The 22194-nt window shown below is 31.4% G+C and overlaps 1 protein-coding gene across 1 annotated transcript in view; it reads right to left on the bottom strand.

The window, feature by feature from the left end:
- LOC111691705 overlaps positions 1 to 22194 on the bottom strand; it is a gene marked incomplete at its 3' end in the record, with an annotated part of 110709 nt that overhangs the window by 38943 nt on the left and 49572 nt on the right. The window contains exons 3-4 of the mRNA XM_023454940.1: positions 12780 to 12980; positions 4969 to 5069 (exon numbers count right to left, since the gene is read on the bottom strand). Of these exons, the coding sequence (XP_023310708.1) occupies positions 4969 to 5069; positions 12780 to 12980 (302 nt within the window). The remainder of the gene's footprint in view (positions 1 to 4968; positions 5070 to 12779; positions 12981 to 22194) is intronic.

Here is a 22194-nt window from a genome sequence, read left to right on the forward strand (position 1 = left end):
AAAGTAGAAAGTTCCGGGCTTCCTTAAATTTTTCGTACGCCTTTGTGTAGACCGACAGGCTTCATTTTAATAACGGTATTAGGGAAACGCAAGCTTGATATTCATAAACTCGCTTTCTGGGAAAAAACTGGATTAAGATGAATTTTAAAATATACAAAACAATAAGGAGCACATCGTACATGGGTTTCAAAAGCGTTATAGCATGTTTTCTTGTTGGCAGTATTATGTAAATTAATTTTAGTAAGGTGATAGCATTCTGGTTCAGTACAAAGAAAGAAATATTGTCTTCAATCAAGGATACATTGCGTATACTTACGTAAGCGCATTACATTCTTTAACAAAGCAAATTTTTTGCACTTTAAATAATGTTTTCTTAGATAAAATGAGAAATGTCAAAACCGAAACCAAAATGATAGAATTTAATACCCAAAAATTAAATAAAAAAAACTGCATGCAGGCTTTAAGAGAGTAACAATAATAAATGCACATTCAAAATAATAAAAAAAGAAAGTTTATTTGGAATATAGATATAAATTAATAATTGACCTGCTAGCGATGAATATAAAATAATTACTTATACCGGGTGTTTCACCTTAGTTCAAATTTAATAATAAAAAAAATGTTTTAGGTATATAAAAGTTGTCTGGAATTATATTGCGCATCCCTGTAAAATAGATAGGTAAACAGGATGCTCCGCTTCTTCTAGACGATACATAACGTCGTTATTTTAAATGGAATACTCTGTATATAAGAGTTCTTCCGGATTCCCCGCTTAATTTTAAGTTGACTTTGTTGACCATACATTACCTAGAACCCGCCGTTTCCCAGATATTCGACTGTTTTTGGGAAAAATCACGATTTCAGCTCTCTGAATAAATCTAAGTAACATCTAAATTAAAAGAGCTAGGAACATGCGGTTTAGACAGTTCGTTTCAGCACAAATTTCTCTATCGTTTACGTTTTTGGAAAAAAAATGAAGTTATTCAAGACTGGAAATATTAAGACCTACATTTGACAATTTTAGAAGACGAATACCTTTTTTTTCAAATTGAATGACCCAAATTAATTGCTATTGCTGAATGCCAAATTAATTGTCCTTTCGATTGATATAAGGTTAGCCTTATTTTTATCTCTTAACAGTTTTCGAGAAAAATGCGGTTTTATCCAAAAAATTAAAAAAAAAAAAGTAGTTACCAACATCGTCAAGTAGGCTTTTGCAATTATTTATTGCACTGTTTGATGTATAACTCAAATTAAATGTCACTTTAGTTTTGATTAGCGTTGGCTTTGCAACTATGTATTTTTAAAGTTAATAATATAACTCGCAAAAAGTTTAACGTTTAATTAAATTTTCAAAATAACTGACACGAGAAGAAATTATTGGCATGGTATTTGTTCTCGGTGCTTGTTACAAAAATTCATTACTGGCATCAAGAGTTTCTTCTTATAAAAAAGATATTATTTGCATATCTTTCTCCAGAAGTGAAAACAAGCTTCATTCCACAATACAGAGTATTAGACTGTGATTTTGACAAAGATTTAGATTAAAATTCCATTACTGAATGTTAGACATCGAAGTTTTCAAAAATTTTCTCACATAGCATGTTACAATAAAACTTTCCATGTTAAAAAGATGAACTGGCTTATTTACATTATTTCAATATAGAATATATGTATTAGTATTCGGCAGTAATTCTAAAATAATAAAGACAAACAATTTACTGACGGTGATATATAAAAAATTACGAACATTTTAAATAAAAAAAAAGAATTTGGAAATGTAGAGTACGATTTGTTAAAAAGTACAATCCAGTCCAAAATCAGAGGCCAGTCAAAATCAAAGTCTAGTTAAATATCAGTGATTCACTCTGTTGACAATCAGAGTAGTTGCTAAAAGAAAAATTTCTAAATTGAATTATATATAAAAATAACCTAACAAACTTCAAAAAGTACAGTACAGTACAGTACAGGGTAATTCAGAACTTATCTAAAAAAAATTGTAAATGTAAACTTTATTATCATAATAAAAAAAATCTTACATAGTCACTACATCCTGTAAGTTACGTATTTCGTAGGTAAGTTACAATATCGACCCTGTATATTCTTACACATTTGGATAGAGCGCTTTCTTTAGGATTACGGTGATATAAGGTTTGATAGATATATCTCTAATAATAGAGAGATATGGCCAAAAGTGTTTACGACAAACTCAATCTGTTAGAAACACATTGTTAGTAAATTCTTCTGTTCATATATTCCTCATTAATAGATATAAATCTATTAAACCTTGTACCATTAATAGTTTTATCGAAATATGTAAGCCTATTTAAATAAAACACAGATATAAATACCCATATTGCAACATTCTACTGTTTTTCTAAGTACAGTACAATAAAATTTCCTGCGTCTTTGGCCCATACGTATTTTTTAAGTACGAAAGTGAAAATGTCATGTGAATAACCTTAACTAGGGGAGGTGGCGTGTGCATTGCAGTAAAAAAGGGAATTGGTATAAAAGTCATTAGAGTAACTAAGCAGCAGAGTCATTATGAAGTTTTAGTTTTAGATTTTTTCCTCAATAATGTAAAATACACCTTTCATATATAACACCAAATTCTAATAGTGAGCATTATGCTAATTTATATGATTTTATAGAGAACAATGTTAGTCATACAAATAATTACATATTTGGTGACTTCAATCTTCCCGAAGTATATAAGGAAAATAGGACCAATAATTTTCAATATTATTCTGATTTCATAAGTTTTTTATCATTGAAGAATATTAATTATATATGCAATATGAATACATTATTAGATTTAATATTGGTTGGTAGTGATGATTATAACATTAAAATAGACAGAATAGCTGATCCTATAGTACCTGAAGATACTAATCACCCTGTTCTGGAAATAGTTCTCGGTAAATCTTAGACTAATATTGTATATGATAACACTTGCAGTACGGTGCATTATAATTTCAAACAATGTAATCTTTTAGACTTGGTGGATACATTTAGGGGGGCGGATTGGTTGCCAGTTCTTACACAATCTGATGTTAATGTGGCTGTCAAAAATTTCTATGATATTTTAAATAATGTGTTTGAACTTTATGTACCTAAGATAATTATTAAATAGTCTGACCCGATAAAATATCTTATTTTACAAACCACCTTATTTTACAAATGAAATAAAACATCTTATAAAGATGACAACTAAGTTCCATAGGTTAAGGAACATTTCTGCAGAGCTTAATTCTAGGGATCATGAAATAAGAAGAACATTAAAAGATAAGACTTGAATTGCTTATCGTACTTATTTATCGAATATTGAATATGGTATACAACTGAACAGTAAAGTATTCTTTAGTTACATTAAAAATAGACGATCCCCTTCATATGTATGTATCCTTTCGCGACAATGATAACGTTATTATACCAGAAAATGAAGTTCCGAACATTTGCCAAATACTTTTATTCAATTTACTCTGTCACACCGGCCACCTATAATTTAAAAGATACAACGCCCGTAAATTATCAAATGGCACATTGAAGTGTATAACTAACTAATCTTGGCTTTGATACGGCAATTAAAAAATTGAAACCTAAGCGGGCTGTAGGTGCGGACGGGGTACCACCCTACGTTTTAAAAGGTTATTCTGATTATTCCAGGAAACCCCTTCTGCATATTTACAACTTAATTTTGAAGACTAATCAATTTCCTGACTGTAGGAAAATTTCACTAGTCAGTCCAATTTATAAATCGAGAGAGAAATCTAATGTGTAATGTAAATAATTATAGACCTATCGCAGTTTTATCGGCGCCTCCAAAAGTTTTCGAACAGATACTCGTATTATACCGTAACTTATGGAGTCATTTTAGTACACTAGTCAAAAACTGTCAACATAGATTTGTGCCTAAGAGATCAATATCTACTAATTTGACTATATTTACCGATAATATACTCAGTGCATTTGAGAACGGATGTCAGGTGGATGCGATTTTTACTGATTTTCAAAAGACCTTTGACAGGGTAGATCATGTGCTTTTAAAAAAATTGGATATGTATGGGGTGAATGACAGCATAATTAAATTAATTGTTTCTTATTTAAAAAACCGCACATTTAAAGTCAAATATCACAGAATGTTTTTAAAAGTTTATATAGCAAATTCAGGGGTTCCTCAGGGTTCCAACAAAAAAATATACAGAGCAGATTGAAAAAATACAAAAGAAATTATTGAGATATCTATATTTTAAGAAGTATAATAGACCGCCTGACTATGCGACTGTAAGAACTAATCATTTTTGCCGAGAATTTAATATTAATACACTTCATCACCGTCGTACTATTTCTATTCTGCTATTTGGTTACAAAATTTTAAATTGTTTCATTAATGCACCAAATATGCTCTCCCGTATACTTATTAATGTTCCTTCCAGATACACGTCAAAACCAATTTCTCCATATCTCCTGTTGCAGTTATGTTTAAATTAATTAATCAAGTCTCATCATGTAACTCCATGGACCTGTTTTCACCCCAAAGAGTATTTTTAAAAGAAATTAAACAAATTTTTTCTATAAACAATTTACCATAATCATCACTTTTACATGTCTTAATTTTGAAAAACCGTTATGTCGATGTTGTTTGCCTTTTTGATATAGTGCTGCTATGTATTTTGCTTATTACCCTTTGTTAGTGTGCTTGCTTTAGGTAGTCACATTTTGTACAATTCAGTGTAGTAATTATTTTCCTGTAATTAAGTATTTATGGCTGTTGGGAAAATAAATAAATAAATATATAAATAACAGTGTACTTGCATCCTATATTCAATAACTTAGTTCTGTAAGTATTTTCTTGTTACTTCAAGTCACATTTTCTTATATCTAACCTTTTTAAAAATAACTAAAAAGAAAACTGAAATACATCATTTTCTGAAGGAAATCTTATATTTTATTTCTAAAACTTACCTGTACGATCTTTGAGTGGCATTCCCATACCGGATACGAGCGTCACTCAATTTCAAGAATTTGTAGGAGAGTTTGAATTCAAAGCTGTACCCGGAACTCTGCTGAAAATATTACATAATATATTGATTCGACTGCAGTAACATCCAAAGGTCAAAATATTTAATAATTATAATATGCTATAGTATTATAGTAAACTCCCGAATATATGTACAGGGTGTCCGCAAATTTCACCGACAACGTTTGAAAAAAGTTAAATAAAAACTTTTTGATTTTTGAGTTACAGGCCTTCAAAGTTGTCAAAAATAAAATTAATTTAATTAATAAATTCATAACCCTTTAACCGATCGCGTTAAAATTTGGCACATTTATTTGGACTATTATGGCATTCTATTTCTTAAAGTTTTAATCAAATCGATATACTGGGTGATAGTTTTTTCCGGTTATCTCACCCTTTTAGCGGTCAAAACATTTACAGTGGTCGTATTTTTTTTAAACGGGCAGCTACATTGAAAATGTCTTTTTATTTAAAAAAAATTGTCTCTTGAGAAAGCCATTCTTAAGAAAAATGGCATTATTTGCAGGTCTGTATGGTTCAGTTTGCGTAGCAGTGTCGCGGATTTAAAACTCTGAGTTCAGTAGACGACGAAAACAAGATGTTGATTGCTGTGGCTATCAGGTAATGTCATTATTGTCGTGACAATTAAATATATGTATGTAAAACTAATGTTCACAAGACTTCTTCGCCATTTCATTTAACTCCTGCTCAAGAATTTAAAAATTTAGATCCCAACGCACGTTTACAATTTTGCCGCTGGTTAGTGAATGGTTTCGCAGATGATAATAATTTGCTTAAAATTGTTCCAATAGTGGATTGTTTAATGGCATCGTGCTCAGCACCTCAAAATACTACGAATATGACATATTTGGAAAACATTTTGGAAAAAAACAGTTTTGACCCATATTTGGCCAGTTTTCACCCAAATCGTGGATTTTCTGAGGAATTTCGAGGTCATGGGTAAATTTTACTAATGACATCATGTTCAGCGCTTCAAAATACCTACTAAGAAGATGATATATTTGGACAAAATTTAGGAAGAAATCTGTTTTGATCGTGTTTCTCACATAGAATTCGGAAATGATGTGTTGCTTCTCTTGGGTTTTGACTGGTTTTTGTATGCCTGTGTTATTATTTTTTTATGATTGTATATGTATATTGTGTCCGGAAACGAATAAGCATACTTCAGGGACAGCTTCTTTAAGTGAAAATTATCGGATATAGATTAAATTGCCTCAGCACAATTTTGATTTCTTGAAAAATGAATTCCCTTTATGTAGTCCAATTAAATGGGCCTTTAAATCGCAATTTTGGTCAACTTGCCTGAATTTTGTATATAAGTTAGTTTGAGGTATATAATAATAAATGACAGTTATTTTTTTTTAAATCCCCGGCCAGGCTTGAAAAAAGATAAAATAACGGGGATTTTCAAGATAACTCAAAAGGGGTAAGAGCTAGAAAAAAAAGTTTCTTATAAAAGTTGTAGCGCATAAAAATGGTCTTAACATTTTCTTGTACTATTAAAATTAACAGAGTTAAGGAGACTAGAAGTTGAGGGATGATTTCAGAAATTTAAAGAATCATAACAAGCAGAAAAATGAATAAATTTTATACTTTTCTGCTTCTGTAAACTATCTTTTCAGAGAAATAGTAATATTTTTTAATTTTTAATAAAAAAGTTATAACAATTTCACAAAACGAACGTGATTTTTTATCTTTATCGTAAAAGAAAATTTCGAATGCAGCGTTTCATTATTTTAAATAATAATCAATCGAATGGCATAGAAAAAAAATCAGGCAAGTTGACCAAATTGCGATTTAAAGGTCCATTTAATTGGACTATTAAGAATACCTAAAATAGTATTTTGTTTGTCGGTAGACACGCTGTTCGAAACATCTACATTTTTTTAAAATAATACTAACAAAAAAAATATGACAGAAACAAATGTAGTATCAAATAAATAAGTGCGAAATAATTAAAGAGGTGCTTTTTTGTCGACACTTAAGGGGGATTTTTTTGTGCAAAATAAAATTTTTCCGCGGTGACGTTTCACACAGGAAGAGAAAAATTTCATTTTATTTTTTTTTCTTAAATACGAAGTAAGTTATAATAATGAACATTACGTACACTTCTTCTACTACCGTAAGGGATAATTTCGTAAAATTCCTCTTCAATTGCAGGGGGTAGAATTAAGCACCCCTACAAGTAGGAACTTGTGTAACTTTTTCTTATATCAATATTTTAAACAAATTTGATAATTTCTATATTTTTTTCGTAAATGTCACATTCTGTTCATTGACAGAGCTTTTATTACAATAAAAATAAATTAAAATTAAGGAAACTGAAATAATGGGACATTGAATAATTTCTCTATATTTTCCATCAGATGGCGTTACCTGAACTACAGGCGTGAATTTTAAGATGGTAACACACCTATAAAGAAGTACTAGAAGCAAGCTTGTAATTCAGTGTGTCATTTCACCGAACTACTATGTTTCCTTGTTGTCCGAATTTGCGGGAAATTTTATTTATTTATTAATTTTTTTATTGTAGCCGGTCGCCACCACTGCCAGCCCGACTGCTGTGTACCGGCTAACTGGCGACCGAAGTGGTAGTAGTGCGTAGGTTTTTATTGGCGCTTTCACACGGTCCGGCAAGTGTGAAACGACGCTTAAGAAGATGCCAAAAAAGGGGTCCACTATTGGATAGCCTCAAAGAACGTGTCATTTTTCAGACGTAGAATTAAAATGCTGCCAGAGAGATGAGAAAAAGTAGTGACTAACGATGGATAATACATTCAGTAACATGTGTTTTACTATTTATTTAAATAAAGCATTAATTTTTACGAAAAATATAGCGAGAACTTATTCAACATCTCATTAAAAGAAACCTTAGTTATAAACGGAAAACCATAAAACACTTATTATAGTGAACAATTTGCACAAAACCATTTTTAAATCAATTTTATCTTCTTCAGAACGGTAAGTGAATTCAATTAGAAAAAAATTGATAAGCCACTGAGCAAATTATGTCCCTATGAATAAATACTCACTGAACTGAATAAATATCACGTACGGCATATAAGGAAAGTTATAAATGACAGAAAACATGTGATTGTAACATTATTATAGATTTTATTATGGAAACAGCATTTTCTGCAGAAAGTATTAAGATTCCTATCATTTTATAATATTTTGCATATTATACCTGTAAGTAATACTTGTAAATAATTTAACATAAATATTTGATAGCGTTATTAGTAAAAATTGTCCTTGTTAACAATACTTTATTTTCCATTGAGATTTTATTTATTTTCTACCACGATGTCCAATATTTCTAAATAAGTTTATTGTTCATTGCGTGTCTCTGACGACTTGAATTATGTACTTAAATAGCTGTACATAATTCAAATGTAAGACACAAGGAAAGCCTGTTCTCAAGGGATGATGCAAGGGAAACAAAATAAATGAGTCTACACTTTAAAATGTCCCCAATAAAAATGAGAATGGTTCGAGAGAAAAAGATAATAGGGTAAAGTACAGAAGATAAAATAAGGTAACTTCCTTTTAACACGCAACAGAAAATCAATTTTTAAAATATCATTTTTTTATCGTTATTAGTTTATTTTCTAGCAAAAGTAAGTAAAAAATTTAAATTAATATGCAATTAATAAGTTTTAAATTCTAATATCTAAACGTATACAGGGTGTGGCGTGTGTAATATATAAAAATTAAATTACAGCTTTCTGATGATACTTGTAATAGAAAACTCTTATACGAAAAAGTTCTAACTTCGCGTTTTTTTTTGTAAATTAAAGTTCATTTATTCAATTCAATTTATTCAAATTGAAGGCCGACCCTGTGTTATTTATTAAAAACTTTGGAAATGTTTTTATTCAACCTTATAATTTACTAAAAGAAGGTTAGGTTACATTGTCAAAAAATTTGTACAGTCAACTGATTTTGTATTTGTATTGAATTCATTATTCACTTAATTATTAAATATTAACTATCGTCCATTGACCCATCAATGTTAAAAAGTGAAAGATTCCAGACAAAAGTTTTTATTTTGTAATTCCACGATAGTGACAGTAATTTTTATAACGAAGTAAAAAATAGAATAGCGTGCCGATTACATCTTATTTCTTACTTTGCTTAATTTTTTAGTTTGTACACAAAGTAGTTTTACAATGAACCGAGAAAATAATGCATTTACTATTTCCGAACGTCTCGATATGGTGTATGGTGCAGCCGGAGAAAATGCGCTCGCGGCGATTGGGTTGTACCAGGAACGATGGGCACAACGTTACCCCCCATGTGCAAATACAATCCCACAGTGCGTTCAGCGACTGCGAGATACGGGAAGTGTTAATCCTCGAGGAGAAGGACGTGATCAGCAAGTGAACCTTAATGTTGGGATGCAATGATGGGAAATCTTGACGAAGACCCCACAATTAGTACTCGACGACTCGCACAGCAAGTATTTCTACTTGCTGTACGCACATCGCATCTTAAGGCGCCAGCTATTGCACCCCTATCATCTGCAACCAGTTCAACATATTTTACCCCCAGAATGCGATCAACGAATGCGTTTTTGCAGATGGTTTTTACGGCAATGTGCCAATCAAGTAGACTTTCCTGCTTATGTTTGTGTAACAGATGAGGCGATATTTACCGTGATAAAGTGAATTTCCATAATATGCACATGTGGGCCGATAAAAATCCTAACGCTATTACAGAAACTCATTTTCAACATCGGTTCCCGGTAAATGTTTGGGCTGGCATAATAGGCGATGTACTTGTGGGTCCTTATTTCTTTGAAGAACGACTAAATGGACCAACATACGCTGACCTTTTGGAGAACCGGTTGCCTGAATTATTGGACGATGCGGCGTTACAAGTTCGGGCATGCATGTTTTATCTTCAATATGGGGCTCCTCCACACAGCACTCGACGAGAAGTACACTTTTAAATGAAATGTTTCCTCAGCGATGGATTGGACGTTTTAGTCCTGTGGCGTGGCCACCTCGGTCATCCGATCTAACTCCAATGGACTTTTATCTTTGGAGTTACTTGAAGTCATTGGTTTACAATACTTCAATTGCTACGGTGAAAAAATTGCGAAACCGTATGCTTGAAGCTGCTGACACAATTAGGGGAATACCTGGAATTTGGGAAAATATTCGCCAAAATTGTGTGAGTCGGTGCCATGTCTATATCCGTACTAATGGGGATCAATTTCAACATTTTCTCTAGAAATGTTAAGATTTATTTCATTTTGTTCCATATTTTTGTTTGTTTAGTGCATGCAGTAGATGCTTACGGATGTGATTTTGTTTGCGAACTCTTGCAGTAACAACAATGCATTTAAGATAGTAATTACTATTATTATAATAAGAAAATATTAGTTTTTTTTGTACTTTTGCATTGAAAAATTACCCAAATATTGAGAAGTATATTTCTGTCTTTCAACGACGATTTGTTTACGCGGCTGGTCTACTGCACACGGACAGAACCGGTCCAGAGAAAATATTTTGATCCATAATTGAACTTTAATTTACAAAAAAAAAACGCAAAAATAGAACTTTTTCGTATAAGACAATATAGTTAGGAAGCTGTAGTTTATTTTTTATAGATTATACACGCCACACCCTGTATATGGTACTTAGTACAAAACAAAATTGTAAACAATATTTAGATGTAGATTTGGATGTTATCATTTAGTAATCATACCGAATATTTGTGTAAAAAATTATTAATTTAAGACGGCAAATATTTAATTTATAAGACAATAACCTACCCCCACTTTAATTACTGTATATTACTCTAAATATTATGTAAAAGAGACAGCGTAGAGTTCCAGAGGTGATAAAATAAATCTATAAGTGTTATTTTAGTTAAATGGTAAAATTATTACAGAGGTTTCCCATTTAGACGCAAATTGAAAAGTCCGTTTGGTGTTAATTTACAAAATTCGGAAAAAAAACTATTGCCAAATTATCTAATATCATATTTAGTCACATATTATAAACTACATTCAAAAGTTCTAGAATAATTAAGCGGCAGCATTTTCAAGAACAATTTATCTGCAACAAAACATTTTTTTAGATGGTCTTAGACTTTTGAAAAAATATTGTTAATATGTGATCTTAAATCTGTGAATATTTTCGTAAATAGTACTAACGAACATCGTGTATAAATTTTTTTCGGGTGTCCCAAAAGACAGTGCAACAGTTCGGGGTTATTAATGGAGCACCACACGACGCGTTTTCATTGTTGAGAAAGAGATATTTTAAAGATAATTAACATTTGGCCGTTACAGTTCGCAATCGTACAAAATATAATCAGAATACAATTGTAAAGCGATTGAAAAATTCAGAAAAACTGGATCAATTAGTAATCAAAAACCATCTGGCCGTCCATCAATAAGTCGTTCAACACAAAAGAATTTGAAGTAGTTTGTTAAACTGTTACTGAGAGTCCAGGAACATCAATTAGATACTGTGATCACAGCATATTCTCACGAAAGATGTGCATCTTCATGCTTACAAAGTTCTATTGACTCAAGAACCGAAGCCTCTTGACCACGCAGAGCCAAGAGAGTTCGTTGAATGGATTATGGAACACCAAAAAGTCGATACTAATTTTTCGAATAAAATCATCTTCAGCGATGAGACCCATTTTCATCTTGATGGCTTCATTAATCGACAAAATCGTCGCATTTGATGTTCAGAAAATCCACGAGCGATTGTTGAGAAATAAATGCATCCACAACGTGGATGGATTTATTTACTCTTTGGTGTGGATTTTGGGCTGGAGGCATCATTGGACTATTCTTCTTGGAAAATGTGGCTGATCAGGCAATAACAGTTAATGGTGCTCGTTATCGCGACAGATAATCCAATTTTTTGTGCCTAAATTGCCAATTTGTGCCAAGGTATGGATGTAGATGACACGTAGTTTCAACAAGACGGTGTCAAATGCCGTACGGCCTAAGAAACAGTTCAATTAGGTACTGCATGAGTCATTTTCTGGTGGTGTAATTTCCCGTTTTCGTGATCGGAATTGGCCGCCCAGATTATGCGATTTAATGACTGTTTCTTTGGGGTTTTTTGAAATCTAAGGTTTATGCCAACAAGCCCACGATCACGCCTTGAAAGAGGAAATTGAGCGCTGTATCAACGAAATTCAGCCTCATTTATGCAAAATGGTCATGGAAAATTTATACAAAAGAGTGCATATGTGCCAGCAAAGACGCGGAGGTCATTCACCCGATATGCTGTTCCATGCATAACCCTTATGAATCAATAAAAATTTACAATTTTTAATTAAAAACCTGTTTTCTATCAAAATTACTTCTTGCGTAAATTTTGGGACACCCTTTATATTTATTAATGCAGAAATAGATCGGTTCATCTATCGTGGTTAATTACGCTATGACCTTCAAAATGATGAATGTTGAATAGCAGTCATTAACAAAAATTTTGAAATAAATTTGAATTAATTTGTATTCGCATATTACTTTTAAGTTAAGTAAAAGTACAAATACTAATAATAGAGTTAGAGTAGATATAATTCAAACACACCAGACATAGACATTTGTACATTTTTAAATAATTGACTACAGTTTATTACAGTCCATTAATAGCAACTATTCAAGTTCCCTTAGCCGGTATCAGTTGAAAAATCAAGCGGCCAATAAAAGCAATGGGGAATTTCAATCTACATCTACCCTTATGCTTACAATGCAACGTACCTGTTGAGGCAACCTATCCAGAGATAGTGTTAGATTCAAACTCGATGTCTCGCTGTAATAGACCGTATAACCCCAAGCACTTCCGCACCATTTGCCGCCAGAGCTCGGTCGATTTGATTCCCTTATCGATATGAAACCATCCGGACATCCACCGGAGGTGAACGATTCGAACGTTCCGACCGAGAACGATTCGAAACTTAACTGAAAAATAAAATTAATGCATATAGTGCTCATGTAAAGATTATACTGAACAATGTGGTTCAAAGTAGCAAAAACATTTTTCTTTTATTAAAAACATAGTAGACGACCATTGGTTACAGTTCTCATTATTTTCAAGAATTGTCCAATTATCTGAATTATCGTTAATAAATTAGTTGATTTTAATTATTATAAGATGAACAATAGAGATAACTTTTATGAACAAACCGATGTGATATTAGTTCTAGGTTTTTGATACGCGTGTATCATGAAAAATATCCGAATCATCCCATCCCAAGTCGTCAAACTCTCAGAAATATTGGAAACCGTCTTCGAGAAATTGGTCAGATTAAAATTAACAGAGGTAATGCCGGATCTCCTCGTCAAACTGGAACACTCATTGTGGAAGAAGACATTCTGGAAATGGTGGAAAAGAACCCAGAAGCCAGTGCCAGATTAATACTGAGATAGACTGTAGTTTCCGAAAATACAGTGAATAGAGTACACTCCAAACTAATTCATACGTTTCGTGTTCACCCAGTTCAACAATTTCTATCTCTTGATCGTCTTCAATTCTCGATGATTATTCGCCAATACAGAGCTAGAGATATGAACTTCCACAAATTTTTAGCAGGTTTACGCAGATGAAAATATCCACGTAGCATTAGAGTGAATTTAATACAAACGCGTGAATTGGTTTTCTCAACAATTTTCTTATCGGTCCCATTAGATTATTAAATAGTCTCGATGGCAACAGTTATTTGAATGTCCTGCAAAATACTTTGCCCGAATTATTAGACGATCTACCAGTTACACTACGTAATGACATGTATTTTAAGCATAACGGAGCATCACCGCAATTCAGTCGCAATACATATAAGACAACATTTAAATAATCACAGGATGTTCTAATGCATTGCCACCACGTTCACCTGACTTAAATCCCTGTATTTTTTTATTCAGGAGACCTTCACCGACCCCGAAAACCCCTGTATACCAAATTTGGCGCGAATTTGTTATTTTTTGAAAATTCGTGATATTTGACCTTAATTGAACCGTTTTTTTTGAGGTCTCATTGGTGGGGAAAATTTATATTTATTGTAGTAGCTGTAGACTATTTTATGCAATGTGAAAAGTCAATGCAAGTGTATATAAAACAAAAAATATATATATTTTTTATCCAACACTTGTATAATGATACTATAATTTCTTTGGTTTTAAAGGAATAATGTGGCCTATAAGTCACTAGTGAGTTATAAGTCATAAGTCACTAGTACGTTATGACGAACAAACGAATTCACGTTCGGCGGGGTCTTAACCATATAAATGAACATTTGAATATAGAAAAAAAATGTTTACGTTTTTCCTAGCACTTTTTCGTTAATTTTTGCTATTTTTGCCCTGTTTTTTGAGGTTAGGAAATTCCTGTGATGTGATAGCTCAATTCTGACACCGGATTCGTGATCAGGAGGCAAAAATACTTCAGATAACATATGTCGGATGAAAAGTACAGACAACTTTTTTTTGTGTGGCTGTGTAGTCATTCAGGATTAATCGACCAAACTTAAATTTTGAATTCGGATAATCAAAACAAATAAATTCTGTATAGAACTAAATATTCGTTTTCGAGAAACACGAGTCAAAATTTCAAATATTGATTTATTTATAGGTAAAAATCTACTAAATTCGGAAATAAATGAATTAATTAAATAATAAAATGTCACAAAAATGTATATATTTATTCTATTTTATTTGCAAAATTAAGCAGTTATCACTTTTTTAACTTAAAAAGAGAATCATGACATTTTTTCTAGAAACACGATTATAAGGAAAATGTGAAAATTTCGAAAAAAATTAGGTGTACCTAAATAATTCATAAAAAAATTGGCAGAATATGTTCGAGAAACGGTTTATAATTAAAATAACAAGCAATTTGAACCTTAAACTCAATAGGTATTTTTCTGCTACCATCTAATTTATTCCATCTTCATTGATAACCTTAATTTGCTTTTAAAAAAGTTAAACAACTGCTAATCTCTTAAGAACCTGGAATGCAAACAAAATTAATTAAAAACACCAGGCCATACTTAATGCGAATTTAATTAATCAAGTTAGCGTTATCGAGAAACCATTAGAATTCATCTCACTATGACGCTAATTTAATTGAGAAAATTAAGGTTCATTATAATATTTTATTATCAATTACCTTCAGCTTAAATTTCCAGTAAAAAAGTTCGGAAGTTTCAAGTTTACAGAACATAATTTGTTACTTATGTTTTCATTTTATTATGCAGGGTGAGAGAAACGCACCAAACACCGTATGTAAAAATTATTTTAAAAAATCCGGAAATTGCGACATTCATTTGTTTCCAAGTTAATAGTCTTAATAAAATAACCTACATGCTTTACTTTAATTATGTAAGATGTTTAACTGATTGCGTTGAAGAACAATTAAAGCAATATTTGCAGAGTATTTTGTCATAAACAAAAGAGTGTTCTTTCGCATTTTGAAAAGTATCTCAAACACAGCTGCCGCAAGAAATCCAACAGTGAAGCATATAATGTTTCAAGCAGAATTTTTTAAGGAGGAATTTTGATCCATAATAATTTTTAGGTAGCTGTATGTATTGACTTGATTATTGCCAGGCCAACGTGTGGATTAGGCTATACTATTTTCAATACATGTTCATAGTTGTAAAAACATGAAAACAAGAATGATGTAAGATCAAAACTATGAATGACTTTGAATTTGTCACCTCAAAAAATCCAAGAATCCCTAAATTTCTATTTAGTTAAATATTATTAGAAAATGTAAAAAAAAGGATAAAACTTTGACACTGTATCTTAGGTACTATTTTCTTAAAAATAACCAGTAACTGATTTTTCCACCATTTCATTAATTTTTAAAAAGTATCAAAATGCCTAATAAATAAAGAATAAACGAAAACTTCAGACAATATAAAAGCCGCGTGTTTGCAATGTGTATATGTATTTATATTACAGGGTGATCCATTAACGGTATCGAGCGGCTGTATATAGGAAACAAGACGTGTAAGATTATGGGGTAAAAAAAATTTCGCTTATATAACCTAAGTTGAAAATACAATTTTTAGATATACTGTTATACCCTTCATAAGTTTTGAATATTAATTAATAAACATGCTATAAAAATTTTAGAATACCTACAGTGTTATAATTTTCATAAGTTTAGTTTAAACTTTTTTTTTTGTTATTACCATAACAACGCCAGTATAAAGGACGCCATTTTGAAATTTTGAAATTGTCATAATCTCTAAATACCTTAATCGATTTCAAGAAACGACGACTCATTTTAAAGAATTATTAATAAAATTTATTTTTATCGTATGGGAATAAAAATATTATTTTCCTGCGCAACGGTAGACGATGCTAATCAGAAAAGTTTTGTAATTGTCACCGTTTACTAAAAAAATTAAATATAACGATATAGATTTTTTTCATGGCTCGATAGACCATTTATTAAGGTAAAGAAATACACAAACTGGAGGTCGATATCTTTCTTCGTTTTCAAGTTACTGCTAAAATAGTAAAGTTGTGCCACAACATCCTCCTGTATTTAGTTCTCTAAATAAATTGACATAGTCCAAGCCAAAATTAAATTGTAAAACTATACCAAGCTTGTTTTTAAAAAAGTACTTGCTTTATTTTGAATTTTTATTGATTGAATTACTATGTTAAATATTTTATTAATTCCAAAGTATTTATAAAGATGATTGTTTCCATAACGAGACATGCTATGCCCCACATAAGGTAGATAATCAAAATCGTTGGGATGTAAGTGTCTGATGTGGTATTATTTCTTCTTAAGGAAATTATTTCACAAACTAAAAATGCCTTTTTACGTTTTGAAGCTATGGCAAAAATAATAGAATTTTATTAAAGTAGTTCTTTTAAATATTTTCTAGCAATTGTATACTTTAAAAATGCGTTATTACTACGGAAACCTTAGTTCACAAGATTAGCAATTAAAGATCAAAGCCAAATTGAAGGGTTTTTGAAATTTTAATGAACAGTGGTTAAAAACAAAACAGATCAGCACAACCCAATAAAAGAAATAAAATTATGATATTTAAATTACATACATAGGTACATACATATGTGTACAAGTCAAAAAAGAAAGTAATTTATAAATGTTCGAAATGTCGTCCATCATTATAAATACAACGATTTAAACGTCTTCGCGTAGAAAAAACAGCTGCCTCATTTTCCGCTTTAGGTAAACTGTTTACAGCGTTTCGAATTCGCTGTATCACATTTTCTCTCGTAGTTAGTCTTGTTTGATATACTATAAGTTTAATTCCACCCCAAAAATAGAAATCCATACACTTTAAATCGGGACTTTTAGAGGGCCAGTGGAATAAGCTGCATCTACCAATTCACCAATTCAGCGGTTAGGAAAGTGTGCATCTAGGAAACTTTGTACATTATGTGAAAAATGATAACCGTCGTGATGTAGCCACATTTGCCTCCTTATCTCCAAAGGAACGTTTTCCAACAACTCTGGCAATATAAATTCCAAAAAATGTAAATACATTTCGCTATTTAAATTGCCTTCAAAAATATGTGGTCCTATAATTGTTCCATTGATAACACTACACCAGACATTCAAATTCCAATGTTGATTATCTACCGCACGCATCTAGTGCGGATTAGTATCAGACCAGTAATTCAAGTTGTATACATTAACTTTTCCATTATTAAGCCAATAGCAGCAATTTAACCGTTGAACAAAATCGTTTTCTGTAAGAGTTTGTTTTAATATTATATGATGGGCATGCAATTGATGGTCTTTAAGAATTTTTTATGTGGTTCCATATTAAAATCGCAGGTCTCTAACTAATTTCCTAACACTTATTTGGGGATTTCCATGGACATAAGCCAACACATTAATAGTGTTATCTTCCGTTCTTGCACGGCGATGTCTTCTTTCAGAATGTGGTGGTTGAACTCGTTCAGTTTGTCTTAACCGTCTAGCTAAACATTGAAATACTTTTCTGGAGTAGTGTATTCTACGTGGGTATCGCAAAGCGTATTCTCCTGAGGCTACAACCGCATTTTCCAAACTTTGAAAATAAACTACCAACATATCATATGCTTCCTCATTCGTAAAAGGCGTTTTCCTTTTTCACAATTACTTTTCTCACACAAATTTCATGATGTAACAAGAGCTGTCACATTTATTTCGATATAATTTTTCATTTGTCTATTTTCATAGGGCATAGCCTGCCTCGTTATGAAAACAATAAACTTTATAAATACTCAGATATTTGGAATTAATAAAAACATGAAACATTGTAGTTATGAAAAAAATTCAAAATAAAGCAAGTACTTTTTTAAAGGCAAGCTTGGTATAGTTTTACAATTTAATTTTGGCTCAGACTATGTCTATTTAGAGAACTAAATAAAGGACGATGTTCTGGCACAACTTCACTATTTTAGCAATAACTTGAAAACGAAGAAAGATATCGACCTCCAGTTTGTATATTTCTTTTCCTTAATAAATGGTCTATCGAGCCATGAATCGATGAAAAAATCTACATCGTTGCATTTAATTTTTTTAGTAAACGGAGACAATTACATAGCTTTTCTGATTAGCATTGTCTACCGTTGCGCAGGAAAATAATATTTTTATTCCCATACCATCAAAATAAATGTTATTAATAGTTCTTTAAAATGAGCCCTCGTTTCTTGAAATCGATTAAGGTATTTAGAAGTTATGACAATTTCCAAATTTTAAAATGGCGTCCTTCATACTGGCATTGCTATGGTAATAACAAAACTTTTGAAGGGTATAACAGTGTATCTAAAAAGTGTGTTTTCAACTTGGGTTATACAAGCGAAATTTCGAAAAAACGACAATTTTCTGTAACACTACAGTTGCGCCTCCTAGCGGTGAAGTTACAAACTTGAAAATATTTTAAATCAATTTCTTTTGGCGGTATTTGTTAATAGATTTTTTACCCCATAATACACGTCTAGTTTCCTATATACAGCCGCTCGATACTCTTAATGGATCACCCTGTATAATTATCACGCAAGTTCAGTTTAGTTCGTATTTATCAGTTGTAACAGTTGTTTTTATTGTTCAGTTTTATTCAATGCAAACTTGTATGTAATATAATTTTCAAAAATGTTTAATACTTCTTATTTTAATTTATATCGTAATAGTTTGCAACAACTCTAATGAAACAGGAATATTCAATAAATTCATAAATTTTATTATTTAAAAAAAATCCTTTGAAAAATTAGATATTCTAAACAAAGCATTTTGTATCTTAACAGGAACAATAATAAGGATTGACATATTAAATTATTCAATATTTTTTTTATATCCAACCTTTATTAAAATAATATTAATTCCTACAATTGAAGTTAATTTTTAACGTCAATTGACATCAGGTTAATAGAAAATATTGATACAAATATATCAGTTTCATAATAAGGAAAGGGGTTGTCGATAAAATTATTTTAGCAAATAATTTAAAAAATATTCACTTTCTAATTGATTAATTTAACTCTTAACGGTGATGAATTTATAATTTTATTTCATTCCTCCTCTTCACTGATCTTTAATGATTCACTGTCTGGCAGATCGTCTTCAATGTCTGACAGACTGTCTTCACTGTTTGATAGACTATCTCTCTCGTACCTGTGGCTACGCACAAGACTTTTTTGTCGCATTACGGACAAAATAGTCTGGGATTTTTATTTCTGAGTTATATATAAATGCTAAAATAAAAAATTTAAAAAATTCCTCCAAGTTGCCTAAAAGATTATTTGGTTTATTTTTTTGCAAATGTCACATGCTGCGCAGTAGCGAAATGACCGCAAACGCTCTGCCTCACTCACGATTCCAGATTCACCTAAAATACATTCCCTAAATAATTCGTTGTCAGCTCTCCGACTATTAATATAATACAGTGCAACCTCTTTAATCCGAACACACGTTAATCTGATCACACGCTAATCCGAATGGCCAAATCTTAACGAAACAAGAAAAGACTAGATCGCTTCGCGCATACACGCGTAGTCGACAATCGTTCGCGCCTGTCCGCCCAATGTCAATTTGTTTGCCGATAACGAAGAACCTGTTGCGTGTCGTGTTTTGTGTAACAATTTTGGAGTTTTTTTGGAAGTAAGAAAAATAAAAAATGTGAAATCGTAAAAAAATATATGTATATGTAACTACATGTTTATGTTTTATCTTATATAAGTTTTATGTGCCGTATATGATTTATATTTATATTGTTATAATGAAATGTGTATGTACTTACGTAATATACATATGTACAAATCTTTATATTATGTCCGATAATACGAACAATGCCTGGCAATATGGTGTCGGATTAAAGAGGTTGCACTGTAATAGAATAAAAACTAATTCAAACAATAAATAGCTTCTAGAGGTGCTTAATCTTTTTGCATTTCCTGTTAATTAGAATGAAATGGATTTGGCTGATACTGAAACCAGACTATATGATAACTTACATTCTCCGTAGAACTTTATCCCATTATTAGAAATTGTTAACCATGATAATATTTGAGAAAACCTCCCAAGTACTGTTTTTTATACCGCTGTCAGTTGCTTTGAAAAAATACTCCAAAATTGCTTTCGCTTCCTTAAGGAACAAGAATCATTTCATTACTTTACTTGTCATCTAAAAGGGGCCTATTTAAGGCACGCGCAATTTTTGAAATATTATGTGTCTAACTTTTAATGGAATGGCCCAGAGCTCATATCCGAGTGCGCGCTTCAGGGTCATTAAGCAGCTTCCATGCGATAAAGCTTAGGTTTTTGTATATAATCCATTATTTCTACGAGATTACCTGGTTCTGTTACATCCCCGGCATATTTTCTGCGTTTTACGCAATTTATTCCAGATAATGGCGAAAAAATGAAACTCTTACGGTTTATCTTTTCTTTACGTTCGCGTATTAAAGAATCCTAATATCCATAATCTTATTAGGTGTTCTCAAAGCCGTCTTTCAAAATGATTGCTATTTTTCTTTCATGCAATCCCTTTCATGGAGGTACACAGGGTGAATGATCAGTACGTAAATATATTTCAGGAGAATTTTATGAAGAATGAACTTATGTCCTAAAAATTTGAAGCTGTTAGAGGGACCTAACAACCCCAGTTTCCAGAACTAAAACAATTTTTTTCATTTCGTAGATATAGGCAGCGGGAGTGTTAAATAATGGTACACCCTGTATAGTAAAAGCGAGATTGTCTTATAAGTATACATAGAAATATCTAATCACATCGTTTATTGGTAGGCAATGTCCTGTCGATTATAATGATTCATAAATGTTATATTAAAAATAAAGGGTCTAGCAGGATAAGATAAGGTCAGCGGCCCCAGAAAGGTATTTTGAAAGTGACTTGTGTGGTAACATCGGCGAGATATAAATCTACCATTGACACAAATTCAGCCTCGCATCTCGCTGCGTTTTGGTGATAATTGATCACATAGGCACTAGAGCGGATATTTTTCAAAATTGTTTTTTTTGAAAACTATTGCAGCTATCCTAATGAAACAAAAACTGTTTGTTAGACAAAACATTAGTCTACATCATGTATTTTTTATAGATTTTTTTCAGTCTTATTTACTATTAAAAAAAATAGAAATATTTTTTTCTAGATTTTATTCTTAGTTCACGCAGAGGTACATTCGCAGAAAAAATATATAATGTAGCTTGCTATGTCTAGTAATACTACCAAAAAGTGCATAAATAAAATATGGGTGCAACACCATAAAAAAAATAAAATTTCTTATGACCATCTTAGGTACTAATGACTTCCCATTAGTGACACCATTATCGTCTGTTTGTTACTCAAAAATATATTAGGTAGTAGTTAAAAATGTAAGGAAGGCTTTAATTTTGACATAAACAGATGAAAATTATTTGTGGAACTACAACGTTTTTAGAGATCAAGACGAAACCTGTCGCTTTCCAGCTAGTCGCGTATGTGCATTGTGTTTTGTTTACCTATCACTTTTATGCCACCACCACTATAGTAGCTCGAGTTTAATTATCGTGTGCAGCTTGTTTCGGATTATTAATTTTTTTTATAGTTAAACTGTTTTATTTGGACTCGCCTCAGGGTTTCAGTTTGATTTACCTATTTTATTTTATTTTTATTTATTTTGTTTTGTTTTATTTTTGTTTTGTTTT

This window comes from Anoplophora glabripennis, unplaced genomic scaffold (genome assembly GCF_000390285.2).
Source record: "Anoplophora glabripennis isolate ALB-LARVAE unplaced genomic scaffold, Agla_2.0 scaffold449, whole genome shotgun sequence".
Taxonomy (NCBI): domain Eukaryota; kingdom Metazoa; phylum Arthropoda; class Insecta; order Coleoptera; family Cerambycidae; genus Anoplophora; species Anoplophora glabripennis.